This window comes from Pan troglodytes, chromosome 2, assembly GCF_028858775.2.
Source record: "Pan troglodytes isolate AG18354 chromosome 2, NHGRI_mPanTro3-v2.0_pri, whole genome shotgun sequence".
NCBI classification, from domain to species: domain Eukaryota; kingdom Metazoa; phylum Chordata; class Mammalia; order Primates; family Hominidae; genus Pan; species Pan troglodytes.
In genome coordinates, this window is record NC_086015.1 from 189249351 (window position 1) to 189269578 (window position 20228).

A 20228-nucleotide genomic window follows, 5' to 3' on the forward strand; every position below is an offset into this window, starting at 1 on the left:
TATTGACATATGTCATAAAACTTCAATAATTAAAACAATAATACAGCAAATTGAGAGACTGGCAGGTCAAAGGAATTTAATGGCAAGCCAAAAACTGTCAAGTATATTCCAAAATTTACTACTTGTTAAGGTGAGCATTTCAAATTAGTTGGGGAAAAAAGTTAGACCCCATTTTATACAGATACCAAAATAAATTTCGTATGGATTAAAGGTTCCAATATAAAAAGTGAAACCAGGCCAGGCATTGTGGCTCATGCCAGTAATCCCAGTACTTTGGGAGGCTGAGGCGGGCAGATCGCTTGAGGTCAGGAGTTCAAGACCAACCTGGCCAACGTGCCAAAACCCCATCTCTACTAAAAATACAAAAAAATTGGCCCAGCACGGTGGTGGCTCATGCCTGTAATCCCAGCACTTTGGGAGGCCAAGGCGGGGGGATCACGAGGTCAAGAGATTGAGACCATCCTGGCCAACATGGTGAAACCCGTCTCTACTAAAAATACAAAAATTAGCTGGATGTGGTTGTGCGCGCCTGTAGTCCCAGCTACTCTGGAGGCTGAGGCAGAAGAATCGCTTGAACCTGGGAGGCGGAGTTTGCTGTAAGCTGAGATAGCGCCACTGCACACCAGCCTTGTGACAGAGCGAGACTCCGTCTCAAAATAAACAACAACAAAAAAACCTAAAAAAATTAGCCAGGCGTGGTTTTGTGCACCTGTAATCCCAGCTACTCAGGAGGCTGCGGCATCAGAATCACTTGAACCCAGGAGGTGAAGGTTGCAGTGAGCCGAGATTGCGCCACTGTACTCTAGCCTGGGCAACAGAGCAAGACCGTCTCAAAAAAAAAAAAAAAGTGAAACCATAATATGAAAGTAAATATATATGAAAACTTACAAAACTTGGGAGTGAGGGAAAACCTAAGTATCATACCAACAGCAGAAATCATCAAGATAAACCTGGATATACCTCACTGTATAAATTTCGGTAACTTAGAAAGACATCGGAAACAAAACCAAAAGAAACACATCAAACCAGGGGGAAAGAATCTGTAGTAGTCAGAAAACACCAGAAACAAAACCAAAAGTAAAACTGAGGAAAAATCTCCACAGATACAGGAATCTCATTGTTGGCATAAAGAGCTTTTAGAAATTAACAAAAGATGAATATCTCAAGAGGGAAAAAAATGGGCAAAGGACATAAACAGGAATATCCTTACAGAACAGGAATGGTCATAAACAAAAAGTTTAACTCATTAGTAATTAAAAAAGTAACAAAGTCAAAAGAGAAGTGTTTTTCCTTTTAACTTGGAAGATGAGCAGGCAGTTACTAATTCTGTGCCAGGTACCTGAACAGCAATTCAGTCACAGATGATCAGGTATAACTACAAAGATGGTCACCAATGCAGCTGTCTAACAAGGAAACTGGCTATATATATTATGATACAGTCATTTGGTTGAAAGCAACCAATAGAAATTACATAATATGTAAATATATAAGGTCTTGGAAAGCTATTTTTGACATATTAAGGAAGGTTGCTAAACAGTACGTAGAGTATCAAAGCTTAGCAAAAATAAAAGTAGTAGTATGGTGTCATATAAAACCACAGAAAGACTGACATTTAGATATTAACACTGCCTATCTGTGGGGTGGTTATAATTTTAGGTGATTTTCTTTTTTTGCTCATCTATAGTTTGATAATAAATATGCACTGTTTTTTAACAAGATAGAATAAAAACCTGTTGCTACTAGTCGAGTTTCCTTAACACTCTTCAGCTGTCAGATAAATCCAGATGTGTGCCAGCTGCCCTTTCCCTGTTGGGTGTGCAGTGTAGAAGGGAAAGCCTGCCATGCCTTAGTAGGGAAGTGACCAAAGGCAAAGTTTCTTGGCTTTGTTTGCTTATCTGTGACATGGGGATGTATTATCCTCCAAATGCTTCTGAAATGGTGAAATACAATCATGTCTGTAAAGTATGGTTTCTGCCACAGCCATAATTGACAGACTATAGAGTTTAGGAAGGTGGTTGTGGAAGGTTGGAGATGTGTGACCCTCAGTCCATGAAACAGACAGGAAGCACTAATCTATGTGTATAAAGAAAAGCATTTGTGAATATATACCCTCAGTTAGAAAGTAGGAGCCAAGCTTCAAGGAAAAATAATACAATCCTGTAATATTAAGGTCTTATTCTCTACTTTTAGCTTGAATTCTATTAATTCAAAGAATTCTTGAATAGCTTTAATAAAATAGTTTGAATTTGATTTGAATCAATCTGTGGGAACAGGTGGCCAGCAGATTTCTAGAACATCAAGATTTACAATCTTAAACTGAAGAGATCTGTGTACAGATAGAACACTGTTTACATCAGGGTATAGCACAGCACAATATACTGCCTTTACTACTCTACCTAAAGCAGCATGGTAAGATCATTTTATAATATGAAAACTACTGGGCAATTTACATGTACTTATCCTTTTATCCCAGACATCAAAAGCCTCAGAATCCACCTGGCCAATGTCTTAAACAAGTTTTACCAATTATTGAAGGTTCAGTGGGCTGATAGCCTTTCACGGGGCACTGAATGCCTTATGGCAGAACTTCTTCAAGAAACCTTTCAATGGTCTTTGAAGAAGTGTAAATTCCCATCTCAGGTTTACACTTGATGTTTAGAACATGGGCACCGGCAGCATGCCGCAAACCTAAAGGGAATTCTTTCAGAAAAGAGAGACGAAGTTGTTTTTTTTTTTTTTTTTTAAAAAAAAAAAAAAAAAAGAAAAGTCTTGCTCTGTCACCCAGGCTGGAGTGCAGTGACTCGAGTGACTCGATCTCAGCTCACCGCAACCTCCGTCTCCCGGGATCAAGTGGTTCTCCTGCCGCAGCCTCCCAAGTAGCTGGGATTTTTAGTAGAAACGGGGTTTCACCATGTTGGCCAGGCTGGTCTTGAACTCCAGGACTCAGTGATCTGCCTGTTTCAGCCTCTCAAAAGTTTGCTGGGATTACAGGCAAAAGCCACGGTACCCAGCTGATGAAGATATTCTTTTTATTTTTTGTTGAGATGGCGTCTTGCTCTTGTCCAGATTGGAGTGCAGTGGCACAATCTCGGCTCACTGCAACCTCTATCTCTCAGGTTCAAGCAATTCTCCTGTTTCAGCCTCTCAAGTAGCTAGGATTACAGGTGCCTGCCATCATGCCTGGCTAATTTTTTTTTGTATTTTTAGTAGAGATGGGGTTTCACCACATTGGCCAGGCTGGTTTCGAACTCCTGACCTCAAGTGATCTGCTCGCCTTGGCCTCCCAAAGTGCTAGGATTACAGGTGTGAGCCACGGCGCCCGGCCGAAGATATTTTCTTAAGGCCTTATTTTTGTAAAGTGCCCACATCTTGTGCTACTTGAAAGGAATGGTAGTAATGCCTTCCATTTTCTCTCCCTTTCCCCTCTGCCACCATCCCAGCACCTTCGAAGGTGACCTCCAGAAATCAGTTCCTTTGATAGCTCCGAGATGGCATGTGCCACTCAGTTCTGTAACCAGAGCCTCTGCAGCTGGCAGGCTGGTGGCCTCACTTCCGCTTAGTGCTCATCTTCTCACCTTCCAGAATGAAACTCTAGAGTTAGCCTGGTATGGCCTCCTCAGGAAAAGGTACTTCCACATGGGCACTAGCCAGCAACCTCATCCCCTCCCCGCGGCATAACTTTAAGGATGCGCAAAGCTTAGAGGCCTGTGATCTGCAGAACAGATTCTATAATTGGGATTGTTCCGTACTGGTTTGTTTTGAGACAGCGGGAGTGGCCAAGGGGGATCTCAGGGGTAGGTCACAAAGCCAACATATTTGTAAGAAAGATTCTCAGAGCTTGCTGCTGATAATGTCTTTTATGTGCAGAGATTAGTGAAGTCATTCAGTCCTTGTCCTCAAAATGCATCCTGTGAACTTTACTCACTGACCTTCACTTGAACCACCCTCCCTTCTCCAGTCCTTTTGAAGTATCTAAGAATGTGTTGTATACATAATACAGCTACAACAAAGATGCCTCTAATTTACCAAGGCAGGCAATCACTTTCAGTGAAGGCACAGCCTGGTTCCTACCAAACCTCCTCTTCCCCTTAACCTCCTCCCTTCCATCCACTCCCACCATTAGCCCAACAGAGTGCACGTGTAAGGAACTCACATTTGGTGAGCAAAGGGAGACTTCTGACTCCGAATAAGCCTAAATTCAATAGGTCACAGTTTAAGGCTTTTTCGGTGCCAGTTTATTTAAAGAACTAGTTATTTATTTATTTGTCAGATTTATATAGCACCTTTCCTCCCACGAGCTCACCCACACTCCCAACATTTGGTTTACGTTATGAAAACCGTTAGATGCTTTTTCTGCATTTCCTTTCTGGTTTCTGCTGCCAGCACACAGAGTAAACACAATGCTCACAGGAAAAAAAAAAAAAAGGAGAAAAGGATCTGACGGAAGCTATATAGTGATTACGGGTGCCAGGTGAAGCAGTGGCCGTTTAAAGGCCAGCTGAGAGATGATACATAAAATCTGCCAAGAAATCAACATCATGCACTTAGTACTTCCGTTAAGGCTCAGGGAAGAAGACGGAAAATCGAGAAGCAGCACAGCTGGGTAAGAGGCTGTGGCTGTGAAGTCAGAACATCCTAGGCTGAAGTCCAACCTTTACCACTCAGTAGCTGTGTGACCTTGGATGAGTTATCTAACCGCTCTGAAGCCTCAGTTTCCTCTCCAAAAAAATAAGGTCAGCCAGGATACCTTGTAAAGATGATGTAAGATAATGTATGTTATAAGCCTGGCCCTGTTATAACACTGGTAAGTTCTCAATAAACATTATCTTCAACTGCCCCACCTTCTCCCCACAACTCCCAAGCTAAAATCAGAAGATATGCAAATATGGCCGGGCACGGTGGCTCAGGCCTGTAATCCCCACACTTTGGGAGGTCGAGGCGGGCAGATCACCTTGTGAGTTCCTTACATGAGGTCGGGAGTTTGAGACCAGCCTGACCAACACGGTGAAACCTGTAACCGTTTCACCGTTGACATGGAGTCTCGCTCTGTCGTCCAGGCTGGAGTTCAGTGGCGCGATCTCGGCTCACCGCAACCTCCGCCTCTCGGGTTCAAGCAATTCTACTGACTCAGCCTCCCAAGTAGCTGGGATTACAGGCGCCTGCCACCACACATGGCTAATTTTTTTGTATTGTTAGTAGAGACAGGGTTTCACCACGTTGGCCAGGCTGGTTTCAAACTCCTGACCTCAAGTGATCCACACACCTCAGCCTCCCAAAGTGCTAGGATTACAGGCGTCAGCCTGTAGCAGTGGCTCAGGCCTGTAATCCCAGCACTTTGGGAGGCCGAGGTGGGCAGATCACCATGTGAGTTCCCTAAATGAGGTCAGGAGTTTGAGACCAGCCTGGCCAACACGGTGAAACCTGTCTCTATTAAAAACACAAAAAAATTAGCCAGGTGCAGTGTCGAATGCCTGTAAACCCAGGTACTCGGGAGGCTGAGGCAGGAGAACTGCTTGAACCCGAGAGGCGGAGGCCAAGATCACACCACTGCACTCCAGCCTGGGTGACAGAGTGAGACGCTATCTCAAAAAAAAAAAAAAAAAAAAAAGATATGCAAATAAAAGAGAAGATCTTAAGGAACTGGAAGACTATGACACACACAAACCATGCACAAATCAAAGGAGCCCACTGGTTGTCTTTTCAATATCCATTCTCCTTTTTCAGAAAGAGAATGCTGATTTTTATTGGAGGTGGCAATGTGCCAACTTCACAATGATGTTTATTTTCCTGCGATATAACGAAGAGCCAGACACTGTCCCTAAACCTACACCAAAGAACTCTGAAACAACTCCATAAGGCCTGCCAACATCGCTGAGATTCAAATGGGCCCATTTAAACTGTGAGAAGACATTGAGAGATAAGGAACAAAAAGCATGTCCTTTGTAGGCCTGTCTGTCTGACTTCTCAAGATCAAATATGGGAGAGGGATGGTGATGAAACTAAGACATGCCCCCAGGATATCAGATGGTGAAAGTATTAGTTGTAGATATAACATTAATAACTTTGGCTGGGCGTGGTGGTGCACACCTGTAATCCCAGCACTTTGGGAGGCCAAGGCAGGCAGATCACCTGTCAGGAGTTCAAGACCAGCCTGGCCAACATGGTGATATCCCACCTCTACTGAAAATACAAAAATTAGCCGGGTGTGGTGGTGTACTCCTGTAATCTTAGCTACTAGGGAGGCTAAGGCAGGAGAATCGTTTGAACTCGGGAGGGGGAGGTTTTAGTAAGCCGAGACTGCACCACTGCACTCCAGCCCGTGCGATGGAGTGAGACTCCGTCTCAAAACAAAACAAAACAAAAAATATTAGTGTGATGATGAAAAGATTAGGGAGAAAGGCAGCATTACATTTTAAAAACTTAACATTAAACAATGAAGTTTCTCAGTTTGCGATACCTACATCATTTAAGGAAGTGTCCTTTAGTATAGTTTGTGTAAAATAAAAGTGATTTTCAAAAAGTAAAATTGTCATAGAAGCTAACATTTACTGAACACCTTCTCTGTCCAAGCGTGATTTTATTTAATCTACCCAACGCTTCTGTGTGGTATCTATTATCCTATTTTCAGACAAAGAAACCAAAGTTTGGAGAAGTTGAGTGCCTGCCTGAGGTCACACAGCAGCAGAGCGGCGATTCAACCCCAGATCTGTCAGTCTGTCCAACTCCAGAGCCACTGGCCTATACTGTTTCTACAATCATTTTAAAATACTCTCTGGATGAGAGATAATAAAAATCATATAGTCCAGGCAACCAGAAAAATCTCATACGTTTAGAAATTAAGAAACATATCTATATAAGAACTCCAAGGTTGAAAGAAATAATAGAAAATACCTGGAGCTGAATTTTTAAAATACTGCAAATCAGAACCTGTGCAATGTATCTAAAGCAGAACTTGGGTAGGGAGCTCAAATAACTGATTGTCCAAACCAGGATCCTTTGGAGAGTGCAAGAAGAAGCTATTAGCAATCACTTCTAAACAAGGCATAGACAGACCATAAGTGACCTGGCAAACTTCCATGTACAGTCACCCCAGCCTTAAGAGAAATTTTATATGGTTTTGTGCTTACATATTATAAAGAAAAAGGGCTAAAAATTAGTGAGCTAATCATACAACAAATAAGTTGGAAAAACAGAATAAACCCAAAGAAAACAAAGAATAAAGTATTTTAGTGAGAGCAGAAATCAATGAAACAGAAAACACCCAAGAGAGAGAATAAGTAAGGCCAAAAGTAGATTTGTTGAAGACAATATTGTCTGCCAAGACTAAGGAAAAAAAAAGGTCTATATAAATAATATCAAAAATGAAAAAGACAACTACAGATGCTATAGAGATTTTAGAAAGGGCACCATGGATAACTTTATGTCAATTAATTTTAAAACTCACACAAAATGGACAACTTCTTAGAAAAATTTATTTATTATATTTATTCAACTAAATAGAAATCCAGGGCAAAACTGTAAAATGTGAAGACACTGAGCCAGTAATTAAAAATCTTCCTACAAAGAAAATGCCAGGCCCAAATGGTGTTACCAGTAAATTCTTCAAAAAGTTCAAGGAATAAAGACTTCCAATTTCACATGAGATGTTCTAAAATATAGAAAAGGGAAGACACCCTCTACTCATTTGATGAGTATAACCTTAATGCTAAAACCTAGCAAGGACAATATAAGAAAGAAAAATTATGTACTTTCTCAATCATGAAGACAGATGTGGAAGTCTTATATATTTATATTAGAAAACCCAAACTCAGCAATGTACAAAATATAATACAGAATAAACAAGTTAGGGCTGGGCATGGTGGCTCATGCCTATAATCCCAGCACTTTGGGAGGACGAGATGGGTGGATCACCTGAGGTCAGGAGTTTGACAGCAGCCTGGCCAACATGGTGAAACCTTGTCTCTACTAAAAATATAAAAATTAGCTGGGCGTGGTGGTGCCCGCCTATAATTCCAGCTATGCACCCAGATGGCGCCACTGCACTCCAGCCTGGGCGACAGTTAGACTCTGTCTCCAAAAAAAAAAAAAAAAAAAAAAAAGAATAAACAAGTTAGGTTTGTCACAAGAATGCAAGGTTGGTTTCATATAAATCAGTGTAACTCACCATATTAAGAAATTAAAGGAGAAAATTATTTGATCACCCCAAAAGAGGCAGTATAAATGTTTAATGAATTTCAACCTCTATTCATGTTAAAAAACTTTCAGTAAACTGGGGATAAAAGGAAATGTCCTTTAGCTTGTTAAAAGGTAACAAGAAGCCTACAGTAAACATGATGAAATGCTAACAACAAACCCTCTTAAGACTCAGAACTAAAAAAAACCTACACACTCTAACCATTACAAGAACATCATTCAGTCTGTCAAAGAAGGTTCCATTAAGCATCCATGAAACTCAGTTTCAGATCCCAAAGTGAATCTGTGCTGCCATACACAACATGTTATTAACAGGCACTTGGAGAAGAGATGCAGCAGGCACATTCACTTTATTCCAGGCCAGGCTACAAATGTGACTTACAGTCAAGTTCATTCCTCTCTAAAAATTATTGTACTACAAAATCTGAAGGACAAAAAATGAATAGCAATTGACTTTAAGGGTAATGAACTTTAAGAGAGGAAGAAAAAACAAGAGGAAAAACGAGTATATAAAATCTCTTAATTTATCTAGCCTCCTTAAGGAATTGGTAGTTTTTGTTAAATCAAAATTCCAGAAAACTTAGCCCATCCCTTTAAGCTCTGAATCCTCAATAATAACCACTGAAGCAGACGTTCTTGACATTCTCAAACAGCTTAGGCTGTTTCCTCCTTCAGAAGACACTACCCAGTTGACCTTTTCCTGATGACTCCAGCACGACACATTTTGTTCTGTCAATTACAGCATGCTAGCCTACCACAATACTGATGCCCTTAGGGGCTATCCAGAAGCAGAGGATTCTTCTAGTACAGGAGCATTTTCTTAAATGTTGCTGCTTCTTGGGTTTTAACCTCTTTGGTTGATGTCAAGTAAGTGAGAAAGCAGTGTATTCCAAAATTCTTAGAGATACATTTTTCTTAGTGGAGCTTCTTCAGTTGAATTGCAGGGCTTTCCTCAACTCAAGATATAATGAGATATGGTTTAATAAAAGCCAAAAATATATACGGCCAGTACTATAGGAATATTTTTCTAAGTTCCTCCACCCAGCACATGTAAACATCATAAATAACACAATGAGAAAACTCACAAGATTGGGAAGGCTGAAGGAAAAAACATTTTTTCAGCTGGTCTTTCAGGATAAGTGGCACATGTCTGAACATGTCAAATTACATGTCTTTTCCCCTCTCCTTGTGGGGAGGAAATCACCGGTATAAATCATGGCTTTCAAACACAGTATTTATCTTCTAAAAATAAATTGAGTTGTGAAGAATTACATGCTAAGACTATATAAAACATTAAGAATGTACTTTTTTCTTTCTTCATTATTTTCTTAGAGATGGGGGTCTCACTGTGTTGTCCAGGCTGGAGAGCAGTGGCACAATGAGATCATGGGAGTTTTGACCTGCTCTGTTTCTGACCCCTGGGCCAGCTCACCTCTGCTTAGACAATTTGGTGGTCCCCACTCCCAGGAGGTCACCATATTGATGCTAAACTTAGTGTGGACACCTGATAGATCGGCATAGTGTACTACAGAGCCCAGGACTCCCGAGGGCAAGTGATCCTCCCGCCTCAGCCTCTCAAGTAACTGGGACTACAGGTGTGTGCCGCCGTGTGTGGCAAGGGTGTACTTTTGACTAGATTACATTTTAGCTATTTACGGTATAACTTTAGCAAACTTTTATCACTATCAATAAACATATACTGAGGACAAATAAGATACAAGGCTAAATGTGGCCTAAAGAAAGGAGTGTAAATCACAGGTTTTTATCCTCAAAGAGCTTACTCTATTCAACTGAACAGATAACGGCACACCCAGCAAAACAAAAAAGACACATGTTAAGCACATGGGTTTGGATTAAATGATGTAGGAATTTATTAAGATTTTGTAGTTGAAGAGATAGATAGAACTTAAAAGTATAATAAAAAAACAGATAATGTTCAAGGTCAAAACAAATTTATCAAGGTCAATTACGCAGTTTTTATAGTAGACATTAGTGGATGTTAGCAGCCCAAATAAAATCATAACTGAAACAAATGGCGTAATTACACGTCCTGAAAGTTTTTGGTTGCTGAATGTAGGACCCTGTATTTGGCTATGTGAGCTTTAGAAAGTCCTTTAACTGTGCTGAGGCTTGATTTCTAACCTATAAAATTGGGTTTTTTCACTCTGCCTATGTCACAGGGCTGTTAAAAGTTTCAAATGAGACTCTCTTTACTTCTATCATGCAAAATACCATATATTTGTATTAGGGATTTCGTTTTGAAGTAATAGTCCCTCTAATTTTAATAAAAAGTTCTAAGCCAAGAGACAACCTATAGTCACCAATAAAAGCAATCTGCCCCACTTTTGGGCAGGCATAAAAGTTATTAAATATGTGATTATGAAGCTTGATATTATCCATGACTGTAATTTCTATTACTTTTACAAATATCAAATCAGGGATTTTGGTCTGTCTCATTTTCTGTGTACTATCCAGTATCTAGAAGAAAAATCACTGTCATGTTTTTGATGCGTTTTATGTCACACAGATATCACGTGGATGATCATATTAATAGACAAAGGCAGTAGGAACAGAATTTGGTAATATATGCTTTAAATAAAGGTAGGGTGGAATAAGGATGAGGGTAGAGAGAGCTGGATCACAATTTCTCAAAGTGTGACAAGACTATATCCAGGCCCCACCCCAAGCCCACACACTCTATCTCTGAATGTTAACAAGGACTCTGCATTGAAAATCCCCGCTCCACACTCCCATGGGGACTCCTGTGCACTTTCAACTTTGAGAGGACAGCACTCTGGAGTGGAAATCCAAGTGCCCAGTGTTGTTTGTAATCGATTTGGTCACCTACAGAATACCTCCCCCTTCATCTCAATTACCTCAAGGATCTCTGTATCACCCCAGTGTGTGTGTGAGAGCTTTGAATTTTAGACCCATCAGTCTCAAAGGCAGAGTATAACAAGAAGTAAGTCCAAAATGCACAGGCAGACTTCAAGGAGGAATCACCCAAGAAAAGAAATACCTGCATTCTGGTTCCCTCCTCTCTTCCTTTCAACACCCACGGGCAAATAACTCATCAATCCCAGGAATCCAAACCTCCTTCCTTCTCAGGGGGCTGGGTGGACTGGAGACAGGCTTACTTCACAGCTGAGACTGGGGCTACCCATCTCCCAATTCTCCAGGAGAACTAGGATATTTGTCTCCCAACTCAGTTAACTGTTAATACAGTACGTTACATAAGCCCCTTGGATAAAAAACAAGGATTGAGGGGGAAATATTAGATAAAGGAATTTTCTTTTACACTTCATGGTATAACAAATAGAAGTTTGCTAAGAGTTTCAAATACTGAATATATACTCGACCCCACACTTCCTCCCCAGTTTCCCCATAACCCTTGCAGAAAATCAGCAAGATGCTGTTTAAAAACACCAAAAAACCATTGAAATAAAAATGATATCTAGGCCAGAGTTCACAAATTGGCAGGCCTGCAGGGTGATTTTGCCCAGAGAAGTTTTGTTTAGTCTGCAGAGAGGTGTTGTTTTTAATTTGAATTAGTTGCCAATTAAAAAAAAAAAAAGTCTACAATTTTTACATAAAAAACCAAGTAACCAAATTCTTCTGCACAAGTACAGGTTGTTAGTACAAGGTAACAATTGCCAAAAGCTCAGCGGCAGCTGTGTCCTCCAGATGAGTCCCCGGTGGCAATAGAGGCCCACTCCCGAGCCAGCCCCCCACAACCCTGTCAGTGCTCACCCCTTGAGCCCTCTGTAACACAGGCGTTCGTGTTCCTTGGCCTAACCAAGGAATAAACAGCAACCAGCCATATTTTGCCGTTCTTAATGGTGACTTTCAGAGCAAAACGGGAAGGGGATCAGAACCAGACAAAGGGACCTTATTTTTTCCCCTGCATTTCATCTAGAAATAAAATGACCTCCAAGTAAATACTGGTAGGCATCTGGAATGGACCAGGCCTGGGAAAGGTATGCTCATATATTCTTCCCACTCCTGCCCCATTGTGGCCCCCACACCGATCCACCTAACACAACATAGATAGATATGAAATACCATGGCCACCATCTTGCATCCTTTGGTAATATTGTTGACAACTACCCCCCTATCCCAGAGAAACTTGAAATAAAGACAGGCCCCCAGCACATCTTCTATAAAAGAAGGCCACAAGCATCCGAGATTCTAGAATACCACAGATAAAGAGGTCAGGTTTGGAGTGTGCAGAGAAGGTTCCCTTCACACACTTTTTTGACAAATGAATGACTCTGGACAAGTTACTCCTGATGCCTCAATGTCTGTAGAAATGTAAAAACCACCTGCAGTGTAACCAGGAGATTTCTATCTCAAAAGCAGATGTACAAATAAGGTCCTTAGCTAATCTCCTACTGTTAAAACATGTTAAAATCAGATAAGTAATATTACCTTGTATAAATCAGCAATTGTCCCTTATATGTAAGTGAAATGGTAATAACTGAAGTTCAATTCTATTAATAGTAGGCAGCATCCAATGAGGAGTCAGGAACCTGCCCTCAGTGAGGGACAAGACTATCCTGGCAAGTCATTCTTCCTCTAGTTCTGTGAGACGGGAGAATACCAGTTACCTCTCCCTTACCTACTTTATAAGGATGTCGTAGTCCGTCAACCATCTGGAGTACCTTGGGAACAGGGTGGTATATAAACAGTCACATTCGTATTATCATTAGTCTTGCCTCACAAGCTGCCTCAATGTAATGATAACTTTTTAGGAACCTGGTAAATAAGACAAACTGCTTCCCCTCTCCCAGTGAGAAAGGATAGGAGTGAGGGAGACAATTAAGGAAGAAGCCCAGATCAACACCCACCTCTGTTCTGATGGATACTGGTTTTCAGGCATCATCTTTGGCATCTGCAGGGGCTGATGTGGTGGTCGGGGGACCGCAAATGTTTGCTGCTGTGGTCCAGGCTCTGGAAGCGAATGGGGGGCGGGGGCGGGGCCCACACCTTGAACTGGGCCAGCTGCAGGGGCGTGCGCTGAGGTGGGCAGAGTTGCCTGAGGTGGGGGAAATAGGGGATTCTGATGGGTGGGTGAGAGGGGGGTTGTAGGAGGGGTTAATGGCTTGAACCCAGAGGGAGGCTTCCTATCATAGGCACTGTAAACAGAAAAAGAGAAGGAACCATTAAGCTGAAATGAAGCCATTAGCATGGTTACCAGGTCCAGCAGAAAGCTAGTTTGCAGCCCATTGTTGCCAGGAAATAACAGCATTAACATAGTTAAATCGCTCGTAGCCCCGAGGGGATATTTGTACCTCTGAAAAGTGACAAACACACTGCGTCACAGGGACTTGTTTAACACTTCTAGTGATTTTTCTCAAGGATAATTTTAGCCTCTGCTTCCGGTTTCATTTTTCCCTCCTTCTAAAAGAATTCTCCGTGTATGCCTGTGTAGGGTGGGTGGGTGAGGGGAGAATGTATGTTTGCCAGGTGTTCTCTGGTCCCCTCTCCCAACTATTTCCAGGGTTCCCAGGAATTAGTCAGAATATGTGTTGAAGGTCCGTTTGTGCTGTGACATCATTTGAATTAACAACTCTTCTCCTCCCCCTTTCAGGCAAATCTATGTTTATCTTCTAGAGCAAAGAATGATTTAAAATTAAAGCTTCATTCCTGGGGCCTGGATATTCTTAAGTAAAGGGCACAAGCTTCAAGACTTTTTCATATATTCTGATTTGGAGATTACTTCTCTGGTGCTTAAAGTTCACATTAACATATGATAGACATGAAGAAGTATATATTACCTGCCTCAAAGCCACAGATCAAATATCCCAGGATTGAGACTCTTTCCCTAGAAGGACTGGGTACCCTATGAACTTAGTGCTCTGTAGAGCCACAAGGTTTTTAATGGTTTTCTTTTGTGTGCAGTACAATGATCCCAAGGGGACTAGACTACACCCGGAGGATGACACTGCCATGAAAGAAGGATATGTTTTACCACAGGGTCTGCTGGGTAAGTAACACTGGGAAGGAACATTCAGCTTGATGGCTACTTCCAGAGCCTTTCTGGGCAGCCTTTCTTCGACTCCTCTTGCCCACTTACCAATAGTTGTAGAGGCACTTTTCTCCATAGTTAGCACCAAGAGCCTGCTCATGGCTACAAGACGACAGCTCAGAGGAGGGGCTGTGCAGCTCCCGTTTGATCTTGGTTGGAGGTGGGGCATGAAGCACCACTGAAATCAGAAGAGGGATGACAGGGGAATAGAGAGAGAACAGCTGATTAACAGGGAGCACAATGCTTCCTTCTGCAAACCTTCTAACTAGCTGATTGTTCTTGGAACTCATGTCAAGTCACATGTCAGAAAAAGCAAAACGCTTAAACACACAACCTCCCATCTAAAGCCAATTAAATTCTTCAAAGTCAGAAAAAGTATCATCATCTGATACTTTTAATTAGCCAAGTCTTTTTTCCCAAATTTCTTTGGTCATGGGTCTTGCTTTCCAGAAGCTGCAAAATCCTTAAAAACCTTGCAGGTAATGGGTCTCCACCAAAAATGCAAGTGGCTGCAGACATGAAGAATTTTGTTTCCAAAAAGGACAAAACGACCAAAAATGTGTTGGTAGACATTACCAACACATTTAAGCTTATCAAAGGCTTAAAATTGCTGTGGCAAATATATTTCTTATTCAGATGCATATTTACAAATTAAATATAGAATTTTTAAAAAGTCCTTTCTCAAGTAACTTTAAATATCAGCTCTCAGCAAGAAATACTCAACTTTAGAGGCATTCCAAAAATTTTAAAAGCAAAGGAATAAAACAACAGACCAATCCACCACCTAGGAAAGGCTAATGAATACAGAAAGCAGAAAGCCTGGCTACCTTTGTGCTTACAACATCTGCTCCAGGCCTGTCTCAGTGACCGACCAGCAAGGGTAGGTTTGCGTAACCAGTCCTTTCATAGATGGTGCAGTGAATTTTGCTGAATTCATGGAATAAATACATGGAGCTACTGCTTTTGGCTTGGAAGCCAACTACATATACCACATAGGATTCTGAGAGGGCAGAGTAACAAGAATTTTTCAAATCAAGGTGATTTACATGTAGTGGCCAAAATAAACCCAAAGAACAAAAAACCGAGTTTGCCTTTTCTGTCTTCTCTAGGAGCTAAATTGTTGCAGAGACAGCATTTTATCCAAAGTGGAAAGATGCATTTTGCGCTATAAGGGCTGCCTTCTAGTTGAGTTAGAATGGTTACTCCTTGTCTAGCTACCTTGGAAGGTGGGGAAGGAGAGCAAGTTAAGCTTCTATGCTGGCCACTGGCCACTGTATCAAAGGTCTCATTAAATAGCTAACTACAGTCAGTGGTCTGGTGACCCAGTAACATTTTCATTTTGACTCAATGTTTACTCCTAAAACATCTTTAGGAGTTACTTCTTAGTAATTATACTAGGTAGAACTAGCTAAACAAATCATCACTTTTCTCTTTTTTTTTTTTTTTTTTTTGAGACGGAGTCTTACTGTCGCCCAGGCTGGCGTGCAATGGCGTGATCACTGCAACCTCTGCCTCCTGGGTTCAAACGATTCTCCTGCCTCAGCCTGCTGAGTAGCTGGGATTACAGGTGCCCGCCACCATGCCCAGCTAATTTTTGTATTTTTAGTAAAGACAGAGTTTCACCATGTTGGCCAGGCTGGTCTCGAACTGATGACTTTGTGATCCACCCACCTTGGCCTCCCAAAGTGCTGGGATTACAGGCGTGAGCCACCGCACTCGGCCTAAACAATCATCTCTTTTCTATTAATATCTGATAAGACCGAACTATCTTCCAGCCAACTGGCCTCTCAGGTGCCTCTATAATCCCAAATTCTGAACTCAGGATTGAATACGAGACAGATGACTCTATCACAGATGACAAGGTTATAAAGCAATGTTGCTGCAAAGTCTTGCCAGTGACTGACTGGAAAGGACAGGTTTTCATAATTCTTTTCTTATATAATGCCAACTGCTTTTCCTGAATACATAAAATAAGTTGAGAACTAGCAGATTATATTTAGAAGTCATTAGAGTTTCTCTCGTGATTTTTTGATGGTGACATCATGGCAGCCAACACTCAATTGTTATCAACTGTTTCAGATATTCAGACACAGAAAATAGCGAAGCTTGTTTGAATGTTGCTAGTAAATGAGAATTTGACACAGAAATCCCTTCCTCCAACACAGTAGATAGTCTGGCAGTTCTCAGCACTGCCCCGTGGTCACTGCCCTTCCTCTCACCAGTCTTCTGCTATAAAAGTTTTGGCAAAATAATGAGGAAAGGTAATGATGACCCAATTTAAACAAAAGCTACATGTCCTTGAAACGTCTACTTTTCTTGCTTTATCTAAAGATAATCATTTGCAATCACCACTTTACCTAAGTTTGGAAAGAAAACAATTAGGGTATTATTCAATGGTCTGATTTCAGGTTTTAGAAGTGTCTTGACATTGTCACAATATTATTATAACAGTTACCAATTTTGCTGACAAGTCTAACACCAGAGGGTAAGCCAAAGTTGCCCAGAAAGAAACATTTTGTATTTGTTTCAGGAACTGCACGTATCTAAAAGGATCTAAGCTGCCAGCGAATTCTGATGTCTTGATTTCTTCAAATCCTGACAGTACTTAGTGTGTACCACATCATTTTGGCTCTAAATTATATAGTACCTTCTACCCCAAAACGTCTTATATGTGGAATAGTATATTCTTTATACAAAGGGGGAGTTCAAAAAGTATTTTTGTGAACAAATGGATTATATTTCCAATTTGTTCTTAACCGTGAAGGCAGGGACCACATCTACCCTACAAGGCTGGGTACCATGTTAGTTACATATACTTTCCCCGCAGGACAAAACATGGCAGGAACGAGAATGGAAAGTTTCACAGATCTACACTGACAGGAAAGCCATGAGGGGCCCTGTGAGTGGTGAGGAACAAGGCTCAGCTCCTCAAAGGTCTGTGGGACTAGAGGATGTGTGAAGGAGCCTAATTCTGGCATGTGTTAGTCAGAGATAGTGGTGTATTTAAAGCAGGAACTCAGAAGCCAAGGAATGCTCCTTGCTTTCAGTCTGTTTCTTCATTTGTAAAATGAGGTATGTGATGCAGCCTTGAGAAATAAAGAAAAGGGCACAGCACCTTGCAGATGGTGCTATGATGTTGTGTAATTATACCCTGTGCTTTCAAAAATAGTATTTACCTTTGCACAGCTGACTTGCTAAATGATGACAGAGACCCAGGACTATAAAGGATGGCAACAAATTGGAATTGAAAAGGGATCATGAACTCTTGAGGAAGTTTGAAAATAAATGCTAAAAAAAAAAAAAAAAAGTTGACATTTGAGCTAATAAACATCTTCTGCAATTAGAAACTTTGAGTTTAAACTCAGAATTGTAGAAGAGGGGCCCACAAAGTCAATGGTGCCCTGAAAATAATTCCTGCTGAATGTGGACTACCTTCTTTGTCATGAAGATCTTTCTTTCTGTCTTCATTCATTCGTTCATTCATTCATTCATTCACAGAGTATCTTCGATGGGCCAGGTGTTCTGGATGTCGGGGGTGTGATGCTAAGCAAAACAGACATGGTTGGCCTGCATAATTTAGTGAGGCATCTGACTTTTAGCATCTTCTCAACGATGCAGTCAGAGATAGATTAGGGCCTCAGTATGCTGAATTCAAGCCCTCACATTTATAGATAAGGCTCCTGAGGCCCAATGGAACTAAAGGGCTTAGGGGTGCTGCTATTCGAGGGGAGAAGAGGCAAGGGCCTCCGCACTGTCATTTTAGTCACCTTCTACCACACTGACAGAAATGGGAGATATTCTACTCGCTCACTTTGTACATTAAAAATAGAAGGCATAAACCTTTTCTTCAACTAAACAAAAATACCACTTACACCTGTTTAACAGCAAATGCTCTGGAACAAAGAAAAAATGGATGAGAAGAACTAATACCTCTGGAAAAGAAGAAGGAGGCAGAGCAAGAAAGAGGCAGCCAGCCAAGGCCCTCACCATTTCCTTTATGCCTAGCTGCTCTTACATACCTCATTTCATCCAATCCTCCCAATTCAATGAGAAAGCTATTAATGCTTCCATTGTCTTCATTTTACGAACATGAAAACAAGGCTCCAAGTCACTTGCCACGTCTCACAGCTGGTCAGTGGCCAGGATTCCTACCTATGCAGTTCTTAGTCTTTTCATTATATTGGCTCCCAGAAGGAATCTGAGAGAAAAAAGACCAATCAAAGAGAGAATAAAAGATAAAGGGAAAGAGAGCAGGAAGACAATACAGGAGAAGACAACAGAGGGATACTTTTTTCCAGCTCTCAGGGCTGTATCCTCATGTTTATCCTACACTCCCCAGTGCGAGCCACACTTCATACACCTAAATCCACTCAAGGACTTACACCTTTGTCTGGCTCTAGGATACCAAAATTAACCAGGATCTCTATTTCACCTCCATTGTCACAAGCAATGCCATCTCTGACTCCAGTAGCCTTCGTTTTTTTTTTTTTTTTTTTTTTTTGAGACAGAGTTTCGCCCTTGTTGCCCAGGCTGGAGTGCAATGGTGCAATCTCGGCTTACTGCAACCTCCGCCTCCCGGGTTCAAGTGATTCTCCTACCTCAGCCTCCCAAGTAGCTGGGATTACAGGCATGCACCACCACTCCCGGCTAATTTTTTGTATTTTTAGTAGAGATGGGGTTTCACCATGTTGGTCAGGCTGGTCTCAAACTCCTGACCTCAGGTGATCCACCTGCCTCGGCCTTCCAAAGTGCTGGGATTACAGGCGTGAGCCACCGTACCTGGCAGCCTTCACTTTTTGTAATCCTTGCCTCCCATTCTAGCATTCCGTCTAAAAGATCTCACTCTCCCTTCTATAGTCGAGCTGATCAAAACGTTCTGCTCATTCAGACAGCTGCCAGCACTTCAGAAGACCTGGCATCTTCTATAGCCAGTCACTACCACCCAGACTCCGCACTGCAGCCATGGATGCCATCTCTCTCCCCAGAAGCCCTGCCCCGCCCTGCAATTGCTTCTGGACAATTGTCTTACTACCACCACTGAGGCAGGAAGATCTTGCGTGAGCTGTCTGGACCCCTATTTGACTATAAGAACTCTGCTAAGGATCTATGCACAAATATATATGACAGTCTTAGCTCGTCAGGGGTAGAAAAAAGAAGGGCAGCTAGCTGATAAGATGTAATTAAGACCATATCTGTGGGTATGCACAATCAAGTACATGTATTGCCTTGCAGACAACCATAACACCATTTTAAATTTAGATGTGATGCTCACAAGTCAACCAATTTCATAGTTGCTTTTCTTATTAGACTACGGAACTCCTTAGATTTTTCTATCTGACACAGGGATCAAAATCCAAGCCTGGTCCTAGCCAATGCAATAAGGCAAGAAGAATAAACACAAGGCAAATTAGAAAGAAGGAAAGAAAGCTGTCATTATTAACAGATGGCCTGGTTAGGTACATAGAAAATATAAAAATATCCACAAAGTATAAGAATCAGTAAGCAAGGTCATTGGCTATGAGGTCAACATGTAAAAAAACTTTCAGTATACAGTAACTAAAACAATGTGAAATTAAAAGCATACACAATATCAACAAAATCATCAAATACCTAGGAAAGTGTCTAATAAAAGACATATAAGATGTCTACACTGGGCCAGGCATGGTGGCTCATGCCTGTAATCCCAGCACTTTGGGAGGCTAAGGCAGGGCAGATCGCTTGAGCCCAGGAGTTTGAGCCCAGCTTGGGCAACATAACAAATTCCTGTCTCTACAAAAAGATACAAAAAAAAAAAAAAAAAAAAAAAAAATTCAGCCAGGACTGTGGTGTGCACCTGGGGTCCCAGCTATGAGGTAGGGTGAGGTGGGAGGGTCACTTGAGCCCGGGAGGCTGAGGCTACTGTGAGCTGTGATCATGCCACTGCACTCCAGACTGGGCAACAGAGTGAGACCCTGTCTCAAGAAAAAAACAAAGAAAAAAGATGCCTACACTGAAAACCACAGAACAC

The 20228-nt window shown here is 41.5% G+C and overlaps 1 protein-coding gene across 2 annotated transcripts in view; it reads right to left on the minus strand.

Moving 5' to 3' along the window:
* The window catches only part of ETV5 (ETS variant transcription factor 5), a 63376-nt gene that overhangs the window by 20917 nt on the left and 22231 nt on the right, over positions 1 to 20228 (minus strand). For both annotated transcript variants that reach the window (XM_001152492.7, XM_063807410.1), the window contains exons 6-7: positions 14270 to 14399; positions 13041 to 13328 (exon numbers count right to left, since the gene is read on the minus strand). In XM_001152492.7, coding sequence (XP_001152492.1) covers positions 13041 to 13328; positions 14270 to 14399 — 418 coding nt within the window. The remainder of the gene's footprint in view (positions 1 to 13040; positions 13329 to 14269; positions 14400 to 20228) is intronic.